Source organism: Ruditapes philippinarum, unplaced genomic scaffold (assembly GCF_026571515.1).
Source record: "Ruditapes philippinarum isolate M1 unplaced genomic scaffold, ASM2657151v2 ctg2796_1_1_1_1, whole genome shotgun sequence".
Taxonomy (NCBI): domain Eukaryota; kingdom Metazoa; phylum Mollusca; class Bivalvia; order Venerida; family Veneridae; genus Ruditapes; species Ruditapes philippinarum.
Window position 1 is genome coordinate 76,208 of NW_026867353.1, and position 19,304 is coordinate 95,511.

General features: G+C 31.9%; 1 protein-coding gene across 8 annotated transcripts in view; it reads right to left on the reverse strand.

The window, feature by feature from the left end:
- Positions 1-155: 155 nt before the first annotated feature.
- LOC132735798 (diacylglycerol kinase delta-like) overlaps positions 156-19,304 on the reverse strand; it is an 88,315-nt gene continuing 69,166 nt past the window's right edge. For all 8 annotated transcript variants that reach the window (XM_060722794.1, XM_060722795.1, XM_060722793.1 and 5 more), the window contains 5 exons: positions 14,275-14,370; positions 13,526-13,642; positions 13,110-13,218; positions 12,203-12,342; positions 156-10,715 (listed from right to left, as the gene is read on the reverse strand). In XM_060722794.1, coding sequence (XP_060578777.1) covers positions 10,614-10,715; positions 12,203-12,342; positions 13,110-13,218; positions 13,526-13,642; positions 14,275-14,370 — 564 coding nt within the window. In that variant the 3' untranslated portion in view covers positions 156-10,613. The remainder of the gene's footprint in view (positions 10,716-12,202; positions 12,343-13,109; positions 13,219-13,525; positions 13,643-14,274; positions 14,371-19,304) is intronic.

A 19,304-nucleotide genomic window follows, 5' to 3' on the forward strand; every position in this document is an offset into this window, starting at 1 on the left:
CCTCACATGAAAGTATCAAATGTTCCAAACGGGATTCGAACAGCTATGAGGGGCAAATACTTTTGAGCCCGCGACCTTTATCATTCGGCCATGGAGCCCCTAACTACTGGATTGTGTTTGGCGTTTGGAGCACATCAATGTAACTCAACACATCGAACATTTTTCATTTATTTTTTAAACAACATAGAAATTATATTAAAATATGAGGAACACTAAACTGTAGACATACAAGTTGAAAATGGTCACATGATCATTGAGATTTTATAAAAGGCTGTGTAAACAATGTGTGTGTCAGGGTAAATTGGACAAAATCTACATGTATAAAAGTGTATATGTGCAATAGCTACACCTATATGTGCATAGAAACCTTACACTCTAGCAACTTTAACAACTTAATGTGTCACTAACATACTCGCTGTAAAATACATTGTAGTACATGTCAAAGATACACACAATTTCTCGGATAACTCACTTTTGTAAACAAGAGGTCCATGATGGCCCTGAAATTGCTCACCTGTATATAGGCCCCCGGGGCAAGGCCAATTTTAACCCAAGGGCTTTTATTTGAACACACTTGGTATACACCCATTAGAAGATGTTTCCTGATAAACATCTAAGCTCTAGCTCTTTGGGGTTTTTAAAAGTAGATTTTTTAAGTTTTTACTATACACATATAGGGAAAAAGTATGACCATCCTGGGCGGGGCCAATTTTTACCCCAGGGCTTATATTTGAATAAACTTGGTAGACACTCACTAGAAGATATTTCATGCTTAGTATCTAAACTCTAGCTCTTTGGGTTATTTTTTAAAATAAGATCTTTTTTCTATACACATACAAGGAAAATCAATGATCCTTGGGTAGGGGCCCTTATTTGAACAAACTTGGTAGACACCCATTAGAAGATGTTTCATGCTAAATATCTTAGCTCTAGCTCTTTGGGTTTTTCAAAAGAAGACTTTTTAAGTTTTTACTATATACATAAAGGGAAAAACAATGACACCCTGGCGCAGGACCAATTTTGACCCCTGGGATTTTATTTGAACATACTTGGTAGTCACCAACTAGAAGATGTTTCATGATTAATATCTAAGCTCTAGCTATTTGGTTTTTTTTCAAAGAAGATTTTTAAGTTTTTACTATATACATCTAAGGAAAATCAATGACCCCCAGGGCGGGGCCAATTTTGGCCCCATGGCTTTTATTTGAACAAACTTGGTAGACACTGACTAGAGGATGTTTCATGTCAAAGATTTAAGCTCTAGCTCTTTCGGTTTTTTAAAAGATGATTTTTTAAGTTTTTTAAGTTCTGCATGGAATTAAATTCTTTGAACAATCTTTAAAAGTTGACTACCAAAGGAACATACCTGTGAAGGTTGAATGAAATTGGCTCAGAGGTTTATGGGGAAATGTCATTTAAAGTAAAAGTTTATGGACGGACAGACGATGGACGGACACCAGAAGAAAAAAGTGATCACAAAAGCTCGCCATGTGACTTTGTGACAGGTGAGCTAAAAACTGGCAAACATTTCCTTAATAAAATTGTTTTCTATTTAATTTAAAAATTGCTTAGCAGTTTAAACATATCATTTGTTATAGTAAAAAAACTGAAAATTTCCTTTCTTTAAATTTCTATTATGATCAGTATTTATACCATGTGCATTTCTTTAAACATAAAGGACCCCAAACCCTAAAAGAAAATGTCATGTTGAAAAAATAAGGACAAAAAGCAATAGAGTGTGGCACTAAAAAAATGTTTAAAAAAATATGGTGAAATTTCCTTATTTTTAAAAAACAAATGTCTTGTACTAATTTAACAAAGTGAAAAGAATAATGGAAATATAAAGAAAAGCTTATTCGAATTTGTGCCAATAAGGGACTATTTTTTCTTAATATAAAGTGCAAGGGAGAGTAACAGTGGATGTAACATACTTGTCACAGTTAACCTTTCCAGTGATCAAATATTCTTTTGATTCTTCTTTATACAAAGTATAACTTTATGAACAAAACATATAAATGTAAATAAACATGCAATATCCCATCTATCAATCCCAATTTCAGATTTAAAATATCAAGAACTAAAGATTTATTTTAAAAAGTATACAAAAATTGTATTTAATCCCCGGGTTAACCGAACATGTGTCCCTCAACAAACATTAACACAGATGCAACAATAAGTTTTACCTTAAATCAATCTTTTTACAGATCTTATACATTATTACCTTACACCCATTAACCAATATTCAAATCTCTATCACAACATACTCATTGTCTTTCCTAAATGCAACTCCACCTTAATCTGATGTTGAATCGCCTTTTCAATCTCACAAAAAGAGCTACATAAAAATACTTCTACTTACAAATCCCCAAACTTCATATTGTCCCATCAAATTACAACTCAATTAACCTCTTCTAGAATCAACATTATCATAAATTATTTTACATGTTTACCCGAACCAGGGTCTTTCAAATATAAAGAAAATTTGAAAACCCTGCCCAAAATCAGCATAATTAACTTAACTTCACGTGCCCAGTGAAAATCAGTACTTTTACAAAGAAAAAAAAACAAAACAAAAAACAAATTCATCCATTATCCTCACGCTTACAAATTTCGATTCATACCGAATAATTTACAACAGTACAAAAAGAGACAAAAAATACAGTATACAAAAAATGAAAAAATAGATTCTTTGGAATGATTAAGTTTATGGCATATGAATACAAACCTTGTAAAAATACTATTATTATACCTTGTAAGCTATATATTAGTATAAAAACAGTGAATAATAGAAGAAATATCATAATATATATAAATGCTAAGATAACTCTGTTAAGTGTGGTCTCCTACTCGATGAATACAAAAACATTTTATTTCAAAGCTTCAAGTCCTATCTATTCACTATCTCTCAATTTTGTTATAACTCCCTGGTATATTCAAAGCAAAATATGTCTATATAATCAATATATTTTCTTTTGTTGGTTTTAAAATCACAAGTCAAATGGTGACTTTTTTATTTTCATTAACCCTTAACGTGCTGGAACTAAATGTGGTTAGCCTTTGCCCACATTATAGAAGTCTTGATAACACCCTATCGTTATAGTAACTAACTGTTAGTTTGTTATGTTGTTACTGTTATCCCTTGAAATTCAAATGTACTGTTTTAAATACAAAGCAGGATAGTTTCATTACATGGAGTTAAGAACATTGAACTCTGCATATATGAGTCGCGTCATGACAAAACCAACATAGTGCGTTTGTGACCAGCATGGATCCAGACCAGCCTGCGCATCCGCGCAATCTGATCAGGATCCATGCTGTTCGCTATCAGTTTCTCTACTTGTAATAGGGTTGGTAAGCGAACAGCATGGATCCTGACCAGACTGTGCAGATGAGCAGGCTGGTCTAGATCCATGCTGGTCGCAAACCCATTATGTTGGTTTTATCATGGTGCAGCTCATATATTCTGGAACCAGCAGACTCATTGGTAAGAACTTTCTATCAGATGAACTTACAACACCCAAAGCTTCCAGAGAGTCTCGAGAGCAAAAGAAAGAAATGTAAATAACACTGAACATTTCAATGACATATCAAATGAGAAATATTGAAAAATCATGCCTGAAATTCATTAACAATGTGTTTAGAAATCATAAATGAATGATCTGTGTAGAAGTTTAATGCTACAATTTTCAGCGAGAAATTCAATGTTGATGCATCTACCTCGAGTAGAATTCACTATTTACTAGCAGTATATAATCAGTCCAGCTGTTACATATGTGTAAAATACATGACATATGCGTAGATTTTTTATTTATAGCATAACAAGCAGTATCTCTCACATCAACATGTATATGTACATTATTGGCTGTGTTATTTTTTGTTTCTAATGTCAATGTATATATTTTTGTCCCTAACGTCAATGTGAGAAATAAAATAATACAACAAGAGGGCCATGATGGCCCTGAGGTCGCTCACCTGTATATAGGCCCCCCCATACCCCCAGGCCTTTTTTTACCCAAGGGCTTTTATTTGTTTATTTGAACAGACTTGGTAGACACCCATAAGAAGATGTTTCATGCTAAACATCTAAGTTCTAGCTCATTGGGTTTTTTAAAAGAAGATTTTTAAAGTTTTTACTATACACATATAGTTAAAAACAATGACACCCCTGGGGCAGGGCCAGTTTTGACCCCAGGGCTTTTATTTGAACAAACTTTGTAGATATTTACTTAAAGATGTTTCATGCTTAATATCTTAACTCTAGCTATTTGGGTTTTTTCAAAGAATATTTTTAAGTTTTTGCTATACACATATAAGGAAAATCAATGACCCCCCCCCCCCGGGCGGGCCAGTTTTGACCCCAGGGCTTTTATTTGAACATACTTGGTAGACACCCATTAGAACATGTTTCATGCTAAATATCTTAGCTCTAGCTCTTTGAATTCTTTAAAAGAAGATTTTTTAAGTTTTTGGGGCGGGCCAATTTTGACCCCAGGGCTTTTATTTGAACAAACTTGGTAGACACTCATTAGAAGATGTTTCATGCTAAATATCTTAGCTCTAGCTCTTTGGGTTCTTTAAAAGAAGATTTTTTAAGTTTTTACTATATGCATATAGGGAAAATCTATGACCCCCTGGGGCGGGGTCAATTTTGACCCCAGGGCTTTTATTTGAAAAAATTGGTAGACATTCACTAGAAGACGTTTCATGCCAAATATCTAAGCTCTAGCTCTTATGGTTCTTTAAAAGAGGTTTTTTTTTAGTTTTTACTATATGCATATAGGGAAAATCAATGACCCCCTGGGGCAGGGCCAATTTTGACCCCAGGGCTTTTATTTGAACAAACTTGGTAGACACTCACTAGAAGATGTTTCATGCTTAATATCTTAGCTCTAGCTCTTACGGTTCTTTAAAAGAAGATTTTTTAAGTTTTTACTATATGCATATAGGGAAAATCAATGACCCCCTGGGGCCGGGCCAATTTTGACCCCAGGGCTTTTATTTGAACAAACTTGGTAGACATTCACTAGAAGATGTTTCATGCCAAATATCTAAGCTCTAGCTCTTACGGTTCTTTAAAAGAAGATTTTTTAAGTTTTTACTATATGCATATAGGGAAAATCAATGACCCCCGGGGTGGGGCCAATTTTGACCCCAGGGCTTTTATTTGAACAAACTTGGTAGACACTCACTAGAAGATGTTTCATGCCAAATATCTTAGCTCTAGCTCTTTGGGTTCTTTAAAAGAAGATTTTTTAAGTTTTTACTTTATGCATATAGGGAAAATCAATGACCCCCTAGGGCGGGGCCAATTTTGACCCCAGGGCTTTTATTTGAACAAACTTGGTAGACACTCACTAGAAGATGTTTCATGCCAAATATCTAAGCTCTAGCTCTTAGGGTTGTTTAAAAGAAGATATTTAAAGATTTTTCTTTCAGTTGCCATGGCAACCAGAGTTCTGCATGGAATTAAATTCTTTGAACAATTTTTAAAGGTGACCACCAAAGGAACATTCCTGTGAAGTTTGGATGAAATTGGCTTGTGGTTTATGAGGAGATGTCATTTAAAGCAAAAGTTTACGGACGGACGGACGACGGACGGACGGACGGCCAGACGCTGGACAAAAAGCGATCACAAAAGCTCACCCTGTCACTTTGTGACAGGTGAGCTAAAAACACTATAGAATAGGTATTTTAATGAATTATAATTGTTATTATATCTGTAAGAATAATCAAAAATGTTTTAAACTGAAAACAAAATTAGAATACAATATGTGTTGTTGTTTTTTTTCTTTCTCTCCAGCAAATGGTAGATTTAACAAATTAACTTTGGAAGAAAACCACCAAGAATTGAATAGACTAAACATTTCTTGAAAAACATGCAAATAACCACCACCTCTTTTATAGTGGTATGATCACTGTCTTTTTTGCTAGTTATTCACAATGCTGTAATGAGGCCTAACAATGTTTATGATGGCTCACATTTTATGATGATGTTTGTTTGATGCATCATTTGATAAATAGTATCAATCTTTTACACGTTATTTTCTTTGTATATAGTCATAATATTGTCAAAAGCATTGTGTTTGTTTTATCTAAAACCACTAAAATTTTAAGCTGTGTAACCACATATATTTACAAAGCAGTCAAATGACCTTGCCCAAACTAAAACAAACCAAAACGATTTCATTTTTCAACCTGTTTTATAATAACAAAAGGTGCATGGTCATTATTTATAACTTTTGCTTTGCAACACAAGATTTTTTGTGTATATACAAAGTGATTTCATATTTAAAATGTTTAAATATACAATATGTAAAAAAGTGTACTTCATAGCTCTATAAATAGTAAAGAAAAGATTTACGTTAAGGCTGACATGTGTGATGTGAGAGAAGTAGGAAATGAAATGGTTTAATATTGCACCTATATATGAAAACAATGACTACCACATAGCACCTAGAACAAAATAGAGACAGTACCAGACTGGTACAAATATGAACACTAGTTTTCAAAATAAAATATTATGAAAATATAATGATGAAAAATGAAAAGGTTATTATACAATAAAAAGGGTGCTTCAAAACAGCACATACACATAAAAGGCTTATACTAACCTAAATTATGGGTGTAATACATGATGTTTTTTATGTTAATTCTAGGGCAGTACATGGGTAGATACTTTGTATTTATATGAAACGATTGGTGGAAATACAACAATTTTTCCTTATTTTTTTTAAAACTAAAATCTGCTTTAAACCCATTATCTTAAAGAAAGACATAAATAAATGCCCATTCCATAAAAACAACTAGCCTGAGTTTCCTTCAACAGAATAAATATCATTTAAGAATATATATTCTAAAACATGTTTTAAGACAGATTTTAAAGGTATAACAACAAGTTACACATACAATTATATATTATTTTATGTGAACACAGTGATTCCTAGACTAGCATATAAAATTCAAAATATATTATAACAAAGGGACTTCCAAACGAGAGGTGCAAATATATATATCAAATAACATTGCCATTTTAGTGTTCAACAGAATAGTGATACAAGGGTTACAATTAATATATTACTGAACAATATAAACCCAACCTCCCTCAAAAATAATCACTACTTGACTGGCTGTTATGGATTATATCAACAGATATATCTGCTATAATTACATTTATTCAAATCAAGCCCCTCCCGCTTGTTTTAATTTAAATGTTGATTCAATAATCATTTCAACAAAATATTATAAGTGATCGAACCCACGTCCTTTGTAATTAACAATAAAGAACATAAAAAATGAAAAGCAACCTAAGTCCAGCTTATATCTTTAAACAATTTGCGATATAATACTTTTTATGTTACATTTCATATGAGTTTATTGAAGGTGATAATAACAATAATATCTCAAGCAAGAAAATAAGAGAACAAACAAACATGACATTTTATACATTAAAATACAATATACGATGAAAAAACTCACCTTCTTAGCAAACATAATCATATATACCAAAAAGCTCCAGGACATCTATATAGTCTTTGGTGAAAGTAAGACTAACTTTATTAAGTGTTTAAACCCATCAGACACATTTCAAAAGAAGCATTTCTTTAGTCACTCTTTGCATGCATTTTAGTATCTACAATAATTTGCCTACAGCTATACCATTGGTATTAAGCAATGCCAGGCTGCACGTCTGCGGTCAGTCTGCCACAGCTTTATAGTATTGTCTGCTAAAATTACACCATTAAATATTTGAAAGCAGGTCAATTACCAGAAACAACTCCATCAGCAGGGTGAGATCTACAAATGAAGTAAGCTTTACATTTGATCTTGCTAGATTTTAGTCTCATTAACACTATAGTGGTGGCACAGTGAGCATTGCATCTTACAATTGTCTCAAAATTTAATAAATTTTTCTTTTACACTCATCACACACATATATTTACAGTCACAAACAGACAGACATATCTATTAATGCTGAAAACATTAAATGGAATAGTTATCAAAATAACATACATCTGAGATGATTAATAAAAAACAATGAAAAATAAATCCCAGAAAAAAAAACAACATCTTCATAATAAATACAAAATAATGTCAACTGACAAAAAGATTTTTTTCAGATACTTGTAGAAAAATAGATCTATAATAAACATCAAATTGAAATGCATCGGAGCAATGATAAGAACACAGTATCACCTTTAAGATAAGTCAAGGTCAGTTAGCACACATAGACAAGCATTTATATGGTCACAATCGTAATCGATAAAAAATTCACTAATATCTGAAAACAAAATGAAATATTTTTTGTTATTTACAATGCTGAAGTGGAGATAGCACAAGTCAATACATTGTTTCACCATTTTTAAATGTTATTGATACATAATACCTATGCCCCTGTCATAAATCAATTCATAAATAACAGTTTAAACATACCATTCTGAGGTCAATATCATTTAGGGTCAAGGTCATGTATAAATAAATAAGAAAGAAGCCCAATTGAGAGATATTTTATGTCTAAAGTCTAAACATTAATGTTATAAGTATAATGACTGGTGTTAAAGCTGTCTATCAACAGACTGGACAAAAAAAACAAAAACAATATGCCCACAGATCTACATCATTTGTTCAAAAATGTGGACTAAGACATATCTTCGTTGACAGAAATAGTAAGCTAACAGCCTTGTCAAACATTTTGTAACTTACGAATTAAAATATTGGTTACTAATGTGGTGCGAGTGACAATTGCATTTATTAGTTTTTTATTTTTCTAACCCTTGTCTTTAAAAGACAAAAGTTAAGTAAGTTTCATAGTACAATTCTGAAACATTCCTTTTGAGACAAAAAATACCTTTCAAAATGTTAAATAATTATTATACATTATCATACTGTTTTCTTGCTCTTTTTTTTATTTTGACACAAAAGACCAACTTCCATTTATTTAAAAGAAAAAACTCATTAGGCTCGATATATTCAAGCCTAATAAAATTTACAAGTATAGTACATATAAACAATAAAGGAGTAATGGGCATTAGTTGAATCATAAGAAAATACTTTACAAAAAAGTATTACAAAATACTAACAACGTGTTAAAGGCAGGGTCAAGGACAGTCTGGTCACCTTACGTAATTACTACTGTATCAGCATGTCGAGAAGGATTTTTATATTGATATTTTTATGTCACATACAGACACTTATGGCGTAAGTCTTATGGCAACTTTCCAGATCATGTAAGATACACCACCATGCATCATTTCCAACATGCAGAAGCACCAATAAAGGACCTTTGACAATACAAATCTAACTTGATAATTTCCATACAAGCATGAATCTAACAAACAATAGCAATATTCAGACTTGCTGTAGAGAAGGTAAAATATTCTAAATTTTAAAGAAGAGAGAACAGATACAGTAGTACCCGTGTACAGATACAGTAGTACCCGTGTACAGATACAGTAGTACCCCTGTACAGATACAGTAGTACCCGTGTACAGATACAGTAGTACCCGTGTACAGATACAGTAGTACCCGTGTACAGATACAGTAGTACCCCTGTACAGATACAGTAGTACCCGTGTACAGATACAGTAGTACCCGTGTACAGATACAGTAGTACCCGTGTACAGATACAGTAGTACCCGTGTAAGGCGACGATTCTATGTCAGGTAACACAGTCTACAAAACTCGTAGATAACTTTTATATATATGTATAAAAAAAACAGATGACCATTCATAAAAAATAAATTGTTGTTGTTTTTCTTTACAAATTACAAAGTTCCTATCTACGAAACATACTACATCTACCAATCTACTCTTTTAAAGTTGTATAAAAAATCAATAAATGACATACAATATTGGAGGAATAAAATCACATCAATGTTTTTTTTCAATGTCAGAGATTTTGTATCTCAAACTGCAACTTTCAACATTACTCTTCATTTCACCAAAAAATAAATGTAAAGCTTTTAACCATCACAACATCTTTTACGGGAGAATAAATAGTGTAATGAGACAACCTGCTTTATAGTTCACAAGTGTAATTAAAGCTCTAAATCCATTAATATAAACAAAAGATAGATTAAATTTAATTTTGAAAAAGACTTATGTAAACCATAGGTCAATTGCTGCATAAAGATGTGTCTCCTTAATTTATATAAAATTCATCAAAACAACAGAACCCTAAAAATGTCTATTTTGGGGGGTTGCATTTTTTCAAGAGTTATACTGTTTATTTTATATTTAAAAAAAAAACTCATGTAGGGAAAAAAGGTTTCTAATAAAATAAAAAAATTAGTTCAATGTAAATATTTAGTAATCTTTAATCCTGAAAGAAAGATGTTACATAAGTTTCTAAACTGAAACAAGTTCACATTTATAACAGCTCTAATTTTTCATTAAATCAAACAACAATTATTGATATCAAAAAAGTTTTTCTTCCTTTAAAAAGGTTATGTACTTTAAAATAATGTTAACTTGAATAAAAAATAGCATTTTCAAGTCTTAAAGTTTGCATATACATGTTTAAAAATATTCTGTAAACTAAAATTACAAGTATTTTTCAAAGTTCATTTCCTACAAAAAACAAAACAAAACAAAAACATTCAGTTGCAAAAAGAAATTTAATAGTTGCAATATTTTTCCATGGCCGCCATTCTATTCACCAGCTCTTTAATTCCATGTTGTATTCTCTTCAGATGACCAACTTTGTGTACACCAAGGTCCTGATGGGAAAAATGAAAATTTTGAAAGGTCAATCACAAAATAAATGCAAGTGATAGGAAATTGTCAGGAAACCAAATTTTTAGTCACTATTACACAATTAAGTGAAAAAAATGGCCATTTTCCCACAAACTATAATCATGTAATAAAACCCTAACAATATGTTCCAACATAATGCAGCACAGTTTAAACAAACAGGCTGTTATTTTATCTAAAGCAAGAAATGTCAGAATATGTAGCAAATACATTCTTAACCATAACTAACTTAAGGCCAGCCAGTGCACATCTCCAGTTTGACTACTCTATAGTATTTAACTACCTGGTGTCTTTGTTGTTCTTTTTTTATGTTTTTTATTTTAAATATCAAAACTTCTGAACTTTTAAATATCAGCACTTTTGAAATCAACAATATACAGTTTCAATTACAAGCCCATTCTCAAAATTTAACAAGTTTGTTTGATTGGGTTTAACTGTCGAGATTCTAACCCACAGTGGTGAGCGACAAGTGGTTTGAAGTCAATGACATTAACCACTCCGCCACAGACACCCCAAATTCAACAAGTGACAGTCCATACCATACAAGGGATCTGACCTGCCCACAAGTTGCAATTTGATACCAAACAAAATTGACACAAACAAAACAAAACAAGATGCCATGATGGCCCTGAAATCGCTCACCTGAATATAAAACTCTCTCTGACAAGAAACAAGTAATATTGTAAGCTATAAACAAAAGCAGATATAAAATCTAAATCTAAAAATGATATCACAAAAGTCATATTTGCTTCTGAAACAGTGCATGTGTAAAAACATAACTGGTTGATATTGCTAAGGGAAATCAACAGTTCCAAAAGATGTGTACATATCAGAAGAATCAAAGACCCCCTGGAGCGGTACCAATTTTGACCTTAGGGCTTTTATTTGAACACACATAAGAAGATTTTTTATGATTAATATCTTAACTCTACCTCTTTGGATTTTTAAGTTTTTATAATGTACATATAAGGAAAATCAATGACCTCCTAGGACAGGGCCATTTTTAACCGCAAGTATTTCATTTGGATGAACATGGTAAACAACCACTAGAAGATGTTTAATGCTTGATATCTAAGCTCTAGCTCTTTGGTTATTTTTTAAAAGAGGACTTATTTTTGCTTTTACTATATACATACAAGGAAATTAAATGACCCCCTTGGGTGGGGCCAATTTTGACACCAGGGCTTTTATTTGAACAAAATTGGTAGACACCCATTAGAAGATGTTTCATGCCAAATATCTAAGCTCTCCACCAAAGGAACATTCCTGTGAAGTTTGAATGAAATGGCTTGTAAATTTATGAGGAGATGTCGTTTTAAGTAAAAGTTTACAGACGGACGCCAGACGAAAAGCAAACACAAAAACTCACCATGTCACTTTATGACAGGTGAGCTAATAAAAACCCCACTAAAATTAGGGCAGCTAAATACAACAAGTAAGTATCTGGACATACCTGTATATCTGTTTTATCAAGACTGAGTAGTTCTAACCCTCGTATCTCATGTCTGATGAACGATTCTCTGTATTCTGATAGGGACATGTTGTCTAACCACTGACCCACATCTTCTGCTGTCCACGAGTTCACATTGTATACTAGAAAATGAAAAATAACATGCCGTTTATTGTAGATTTTATTCAACAAATATTTGTGTTCTGTTTTTTGTCTTTTTCTTGAATCTTCAAAAGATTTTATTTTCTTATATTTGGTTGTAAGTCAGCCATGCCTCAATATAGTTCAATAATGACAGAGGGTGATGGTGACATTTAATACATTAAGGATTACAAATCCTAATGGAAATTATACATTTAGAATCATTTAAATCATTCATTTTATGCTCCACTGTTCTTAGAGCATGATGCGTTGATAATGTATAATTTTCTAAGTTCAAAAAGGTCCATAATATAGTTAAAAACCATATAAGAGATGTAAACTTTCTGTTATATTCTCAAGGTGTATGACCAATGGTAAATCTTTGAATTTTTTCGACCCATTTGCTTTAGCAGTTTTGAAGATACCAATTTGCAAGCAAAACTTTTGACGACCCTAGGTGAATACAGTAGTGCTCCTTTTTTTTCAAATAGCTACTTACTGAAATAGTAACTGTAAGTTAAAAGCTTAGGGATTACATGAAGCAACAAAACTAAATATACATGATAAAATACAAGAAATGGATGATAAACCCCTACCAATACATGATAAAACACTTCCGATACATGATAAAATACTATGGATACATGATAAAACACTTCTGATACATGATAAAAACATTACTGATACATGATAAAATACTACCGATACACGATAAAACACTACCAATACATGATAAAATACTAGGGATACATTTGATAGAAATGCTTACATAATGGAATGTAAGGTTTCTCTTTATCCTTCTTGCCTTTCAGTTTACTAACCACCTGTTTAAACTTCCCTGGCTTTGGTCTTGGTTTCATCTCTACACTTGCCAGCAACTGTAACACAATTAATTTTCATACAAATCATATCCAAAAATACCTTATTTTTGTTTGTATTTTTTTACACAGATTTTAATGCATTAAGTCTTATCATGGCAGCTGATCTAGCTTTACCGGCTTTCCTGGATAACTCACCTGTAATTACCATTTACACCACAGGTGACCAACTATTAAATGCACATGACTTCTAACTAGTCTTTTCCAAAGATATAAATGTAGAGGGAATATTTAACCAGCCTTTTCCACAAAGATATCAGTATTTATCTCTTCTTGAGATTGGCATAAGATGCACAATTTAACTTACCTCTTCCTGAGATATTGGTGCAGAGGGAATATTGCACATTTCCATCACTTGTTTTGTCTCCTCCTCAACTTGAGACAGGGAATGATTTAGTTTCTCCTCAATATCTAGCCTTATCCTCTGTAAAAACAAACAAAATGTTTACTGAATTCTCAATATTCAATGCTCTGCTATTTATAAATAATTTCATAACTAAGTTGATTAAAATACAAAAGTGTGATTATCAGAAATACTTTTATTACTATTACTACTACTTCTACTAATGCTTTTATTATAATTTTAACAAAGAGTCGTGACAAATTTTGTATGAGCACTATACCTAGTAAATAATGTCTTTGTTAAGTAATTTAGCAAAATAAGTGGTAAAATTGTGATTTTAATAATATGTTTTTTCAAGGTTGTGATGGTAAATTGGTGATCCTTATAATATTTTTAAAGGCACATTATGCCTCAGAAATAAATAAATAAATCTTTACTTCTTTAGAATTAGTAAACATAAATTTTATAATTGTTTTAGAGAATGTACGGTAAATGTCACTGATATTTTAACTTGTAAAAAGTACCCATATTTGTAAAATAATATCTCATAAAACTTCCAAACAAAATACTAATTCACTATAACTGTACTTATCTAACGAAATACGAGTAACCTTTTGGATACTATAATAGTACACCAAAATTAAAAAGTTTTAGGGAAATAAAACCCAACCATTTCTGAGTATGGGTCTTTAAACAAATGCCCTTATACTTACCAGCTCCGGAGCTTTATCAGCTAGGAATATACTTGTTTCGTTGGTCAGATGTCGAACGCTATGTACAAAATCTATCACTTGACATCTCAGAGTAGGCTATAAATAACAAAAAACAAACAAAAATTCAATGTCTTACAAGAAACAAACATTCACTAAGTCATGTACACTGATTTAAAATGTTACAGGCAAAATGTTTGTAACTGGCAGATGTTGACTGTAAGTACAAGAAAAACAACAATTTATTACAGTAACATATACACTGTATAGAACTTGTTGTAAAAGGGGAAACAACTGTTACCTGAGTAAAGAAATCAATCTTTGTAAGAGTTATCTTATCATTATGTTAACAACAATTTTACAGTCGTCTATAAATAGGTATAGATCAGTTTCTAACATGAAATTTATTATAAAAAAATGACAATATTTTTCCAATCTTGATAAGAAAAAATAATCTTCTTGATCTTTTTTTCTGTCTAAAGAGGGGTAATTCAAATTGTCAGAATAGCAAACCACTAACATGAAACATTTATTTTGCAAGTATTTAAGATTAATTGATTATTTAAAGATAAATTGATTGTTTGCTCTAAATTTTTCCAATTATTCTACAAATTTGCTTGACACATAAAACACAATTACATTTGTACTGAAATTAAACATTTAATATGACTTATTCTTGAAAAGAATATAATGTTTACAAGCAAAAGTCCTTCTTCAAGATAAAGTATGAAAAATGTTTTAGCTTTATACAAAAGGCTACACATTTGGTAAAAATGAAAATAACACACACACAAAATGAAAATGCTATGTATATTTTTATAGAAACTAAATCTACACAATGTCAGGGTAAAATAAACAAAAAAATAAATAAGAAGGAAGTATGTCAGTTTACAAAATTAATATATCTTGAAGCTAGAAAAGCTGCCTTTAAAAAACAACAACTTCACCTCAATGTTTATCTCATGGGAATCAAGTAACCAGACAGGTTTCTTGAATAGGAAAAAAAAACACAAAAAAATCACCTTCTAAAATTTTAAAGACAAAACAATGTATTGTACAATGCACAATCTCTTCAGATCACACCGTATAGGAGACACAGATTTTGATGTTGCTGAGTGGTGTAGCTGTTTGTTTGATTAGGTTTTACATCACACCGACACAGTATTGATCATATGGCAACTTTCCAGCTTTACTCAATTGTCCTTCCATGCATTATTTCTGGCACAAACGGGCACCTGAGTAGAACCACCGCGTTTCGTAATCTAGCTTGACAGCTTCCTCACTTGACAAGATCCAAAGTCCCTTTTAGGATTCGAACCCACAGTGGTGCAGGGCAAGTGGTTTGAAGTCAACGATCAAAATCAATAGGCCAAGGACACCCCGAGTGGAGTTGTACTTCAGCAGATAAATTCATTATTAACTTTGGGAACAATTCACACTGTCTTTAGAAAGAGGTTACTGCTATACAGAGAGCCTTTCTGTAGATGTTTCACTGTAGGTATATATAAACCTTAAATGTGTATGTCATAATGCTGAATCCATTTTTTTATCCTAAGGTTATAAATAGATCTTTCCATTTAACTTCTGTTTACTTTCGTTCATAAAATTACACCAGTACTAGACTACCTTCCTCCGCGCTAAGCTACCAAAGCATCTCCCGGGAATCGAACCCACGCCAGAGTGGTAACTGGATTAGAAGTCATTGACTCTAACCCCTCAACCACGGAGGCGGTTAAAAAAAAAAAAGTTTTGCAAAGGTAAAAAATTAAAAAAAATTTAAACACTTTCAGTTGGATTCTTGTAAATCTTAGAAATTTCCCTTGCAAAAACGGCATAGTATGTTTACATATATAATTAAACCTCAGGCAGATTTTCTTGTAAGGGAAGGAAATAATAAACAAGAGCTGTCCGTAAGACAGCGCGCTCGACTTTTTTATTGCTTGCCAATAAAAAAAGTTTTTGCAGTAAAAGGCAATACAAGAATCTCTGTATTTTTAAAGTGAACTAGTTGTTTGATACCCTTGAATATTACAGCAATGTTTATATGACATAATTTATGGTAAAGTGAACAAGTGGATAGGAATGAATTTTTTTAGATTTTTTAAGTTTTTTAGTGCTTGCCTATAATACAAAACATTGACAGTTAAGGGCCATAATTCAAATAAAATCTTTGACAGAATTACCTTCTCCTGGACATGTTTGGGAATCATGATTGTAAACAAGTATTCCAACTTTCAAATTAATATCTCAAACAGTTCAGTCAACAAGAGCTGTCCGTAAGACAGCGCGCTCGACTTTTTTATTGCTTGCCAATAAAAAAAGTTTTTGCAGTAAAAGGCAATACAAGAATCTCTGTATTTTTAAAGTGAACAATGGCCATGAGCATTAAGATATTTAGTGAAGAATTATTTTACTGAATTGTGTGATACCCTTGAACACTGCAGCAAAGTTTGAAATGTTTAAGTCAAAAGAGGGCTGGTAAGAAAGAAAAAAAAACTGAGTTGAGCCTTAAATAAATTTAATAGTATTAAACCCACTTTGAGAGAATAAGGTATTTTTACGTCACTCAGAACACCTTGGTAAATGACATAATAACATAATTTTTCAAGAAATCTATGCCAAGGAAGCAGTATATTTTTGTACAATCAGCATAATATATAGATTTGACTTTGTATGTGAAAGTATTATAGTTACCTTATAATACAAGTAATAGATAAGTTTTTTAGTGCTTGCCTATAATACAAAACATTGACAGTTAAGGGCCATAATTCAAATAAAATCTTTGACAGAATTACCTTCTCCTGGACATGTTTGGGAATCATGATTGTAAACAAGTATTCCAACTTTCAAATTAATATCTCAAACAGTTCAGTCAAAAAGTGGACTGGTACTAAAAACTTAACCAAGATTCTAAGTCGATAAAAGGCCTTAATTTTTAAAACAAATCCTTGACAGAGTTACCTTCTCTTGCGTACAGATGGGGGTAATGATGTGAAATAGCATTAAAAGTTTCAAAGCAATATCTCAAAGGGTTAAGGCAATAAGTGGATTTTACCCATATTCAATGTATTTTCTAAGTCAAAAAGGGCATAATTCTGTCAAAAACCTTGACAGAGTTATGTCCTCTTGTCTGTTGATGAAGGTCGTGATGGTAAACAAGTATGGTCAGTTTCAAAGCAATACCTCCAATGGTTTTGAAATAAAGTGAGGTGGTACAAAAAACTTAACCAAGCTCAATACACTTTCTAAGTCAAAAAAGGGCCATAATTCTGTCAAAAACCTTGACAGAGTTATGTACTCTTGTCTGTAGATGGAGGTTATGATGGTGAACAAGTATGGTAAGTTTCAAAGCCATACTTGTAATACTTCTGAAATAAAGTGGGGTGGTACGAAAAACTTAACCAAGGTGTGACGCCAACGCCGACGCCGACGCCGGGGCGAGTAGGATAGCTCCCCTTTTCATAGAAAAGTCGAGCTAAAAATCAAGAGTCTATTAAATAATGATTTTTTAGGGGATAAAGAAAAAAAGACACTGAAGAAATTTGAAATAAAATAATAATAATAATATAATGATAATAATAAAAACACTTAAAAGACCAACACAGGCACTAAACAGTAAAACAGTACTACAATAACATATTTGCTGTTATAACATATGAATAAACCTGGTGAGATTCAACACTCCGTTCTTCCAACTATAACAAGGGAGATAATAAAAAAGTAAAAGTGATGAAAAAGGTAAAAAATAATGTGATTAACAAGTTGCCAGGGGAGGAAACTCTCAAAAAAAAATGTTTGCACATGATTTTTTTTCCCACAAAAATGTTAATTTTGTTGGAGAAAATGTAATTTTAACATATAGACTGCTGGCAGCAACTAACTGTGTCCCATATGACCAGTGGAGATCAGCAAGCCACTATCCATGCTGTTTGACCTGTTCACTGTTTAAGGTTATAGTTATATCTATTCCATGATCATTAATGTACAAATTGCAAAATTAAAAGAAAAATCCCAATTCTTCTGGTATTGACTGGTCCCAAATTGGAGGGGTGGGGGGGGGGGAGGATCATGTTTTAAAAAAATGCTTATTAAGAATGTCTCTGGACGTTACAAATACATTTATTTTTTAACTTTCCAATCTGTGATTGTTTCTGTTTCAATAAATATTTTCTCCAACATAATGACTTCATGGTGAAAATTAAGTTTTACAGTAAAAATAGATATAGGATGATGGTTAATAAAACATGTAGGGCTGTCATTGGAAATCAGTTATTATTTTTTTCTAAAGATAAATAATTTCGCCAGAGTAATACGAGTATATTGTCTATATTCACCCGTTGACATCCTAATGTGAAATTTCTTACAATGACAGCCCTTAACATCTGTGCTATACAGGAAAAATGGGAACAACTCATGAATTGTTGGCTGATTTCAAATAAATAGAAGTGTAAACAACATTTGGAAAAAAGTGTTTTACATATTTATTTTTTTTTTAAATCTCAAAGAAATTGGATATTTTGGAAAGAGAAATGAACACAATCAAATTAATGGCTGTGGTTTCAACCTTTACCCTGCTGGAATAGAAAAACATTAGCCTTTATACTACCAGTATAGAGTCAAGCAAATCTGAACTTCAGTGCAGTTTGACCATGCTCTATACTGTTTGCCTACTAACTTTAAATCTTTATCTTGAAATCCCAAAAAACTGAATGTGGACAGTTCCAAAACAAAACTGATAGCTGGACCAGTTCATTTAAGAAAATCAGCAGGATAAAAGTCAATCAAGTACAGAAAGAGCAAAAGCATTCCATATAAAAAAGATATTCCAAAGAATTCCATTAATAATATTGACTTTTCAGGATTTTGAAAAAAATTAAAACTTTTTGCACCCAGCGATTTTTATGTAGAAATTTATTTTCATTTCTTAATACAAAATGATAATGACTTCATATTTAACACAAGTAAAAAATGAATATTTTCAGATAAAGTCAAAATTATAAAAATCGCTACTAGTACTAACTCTTCAACTGTTT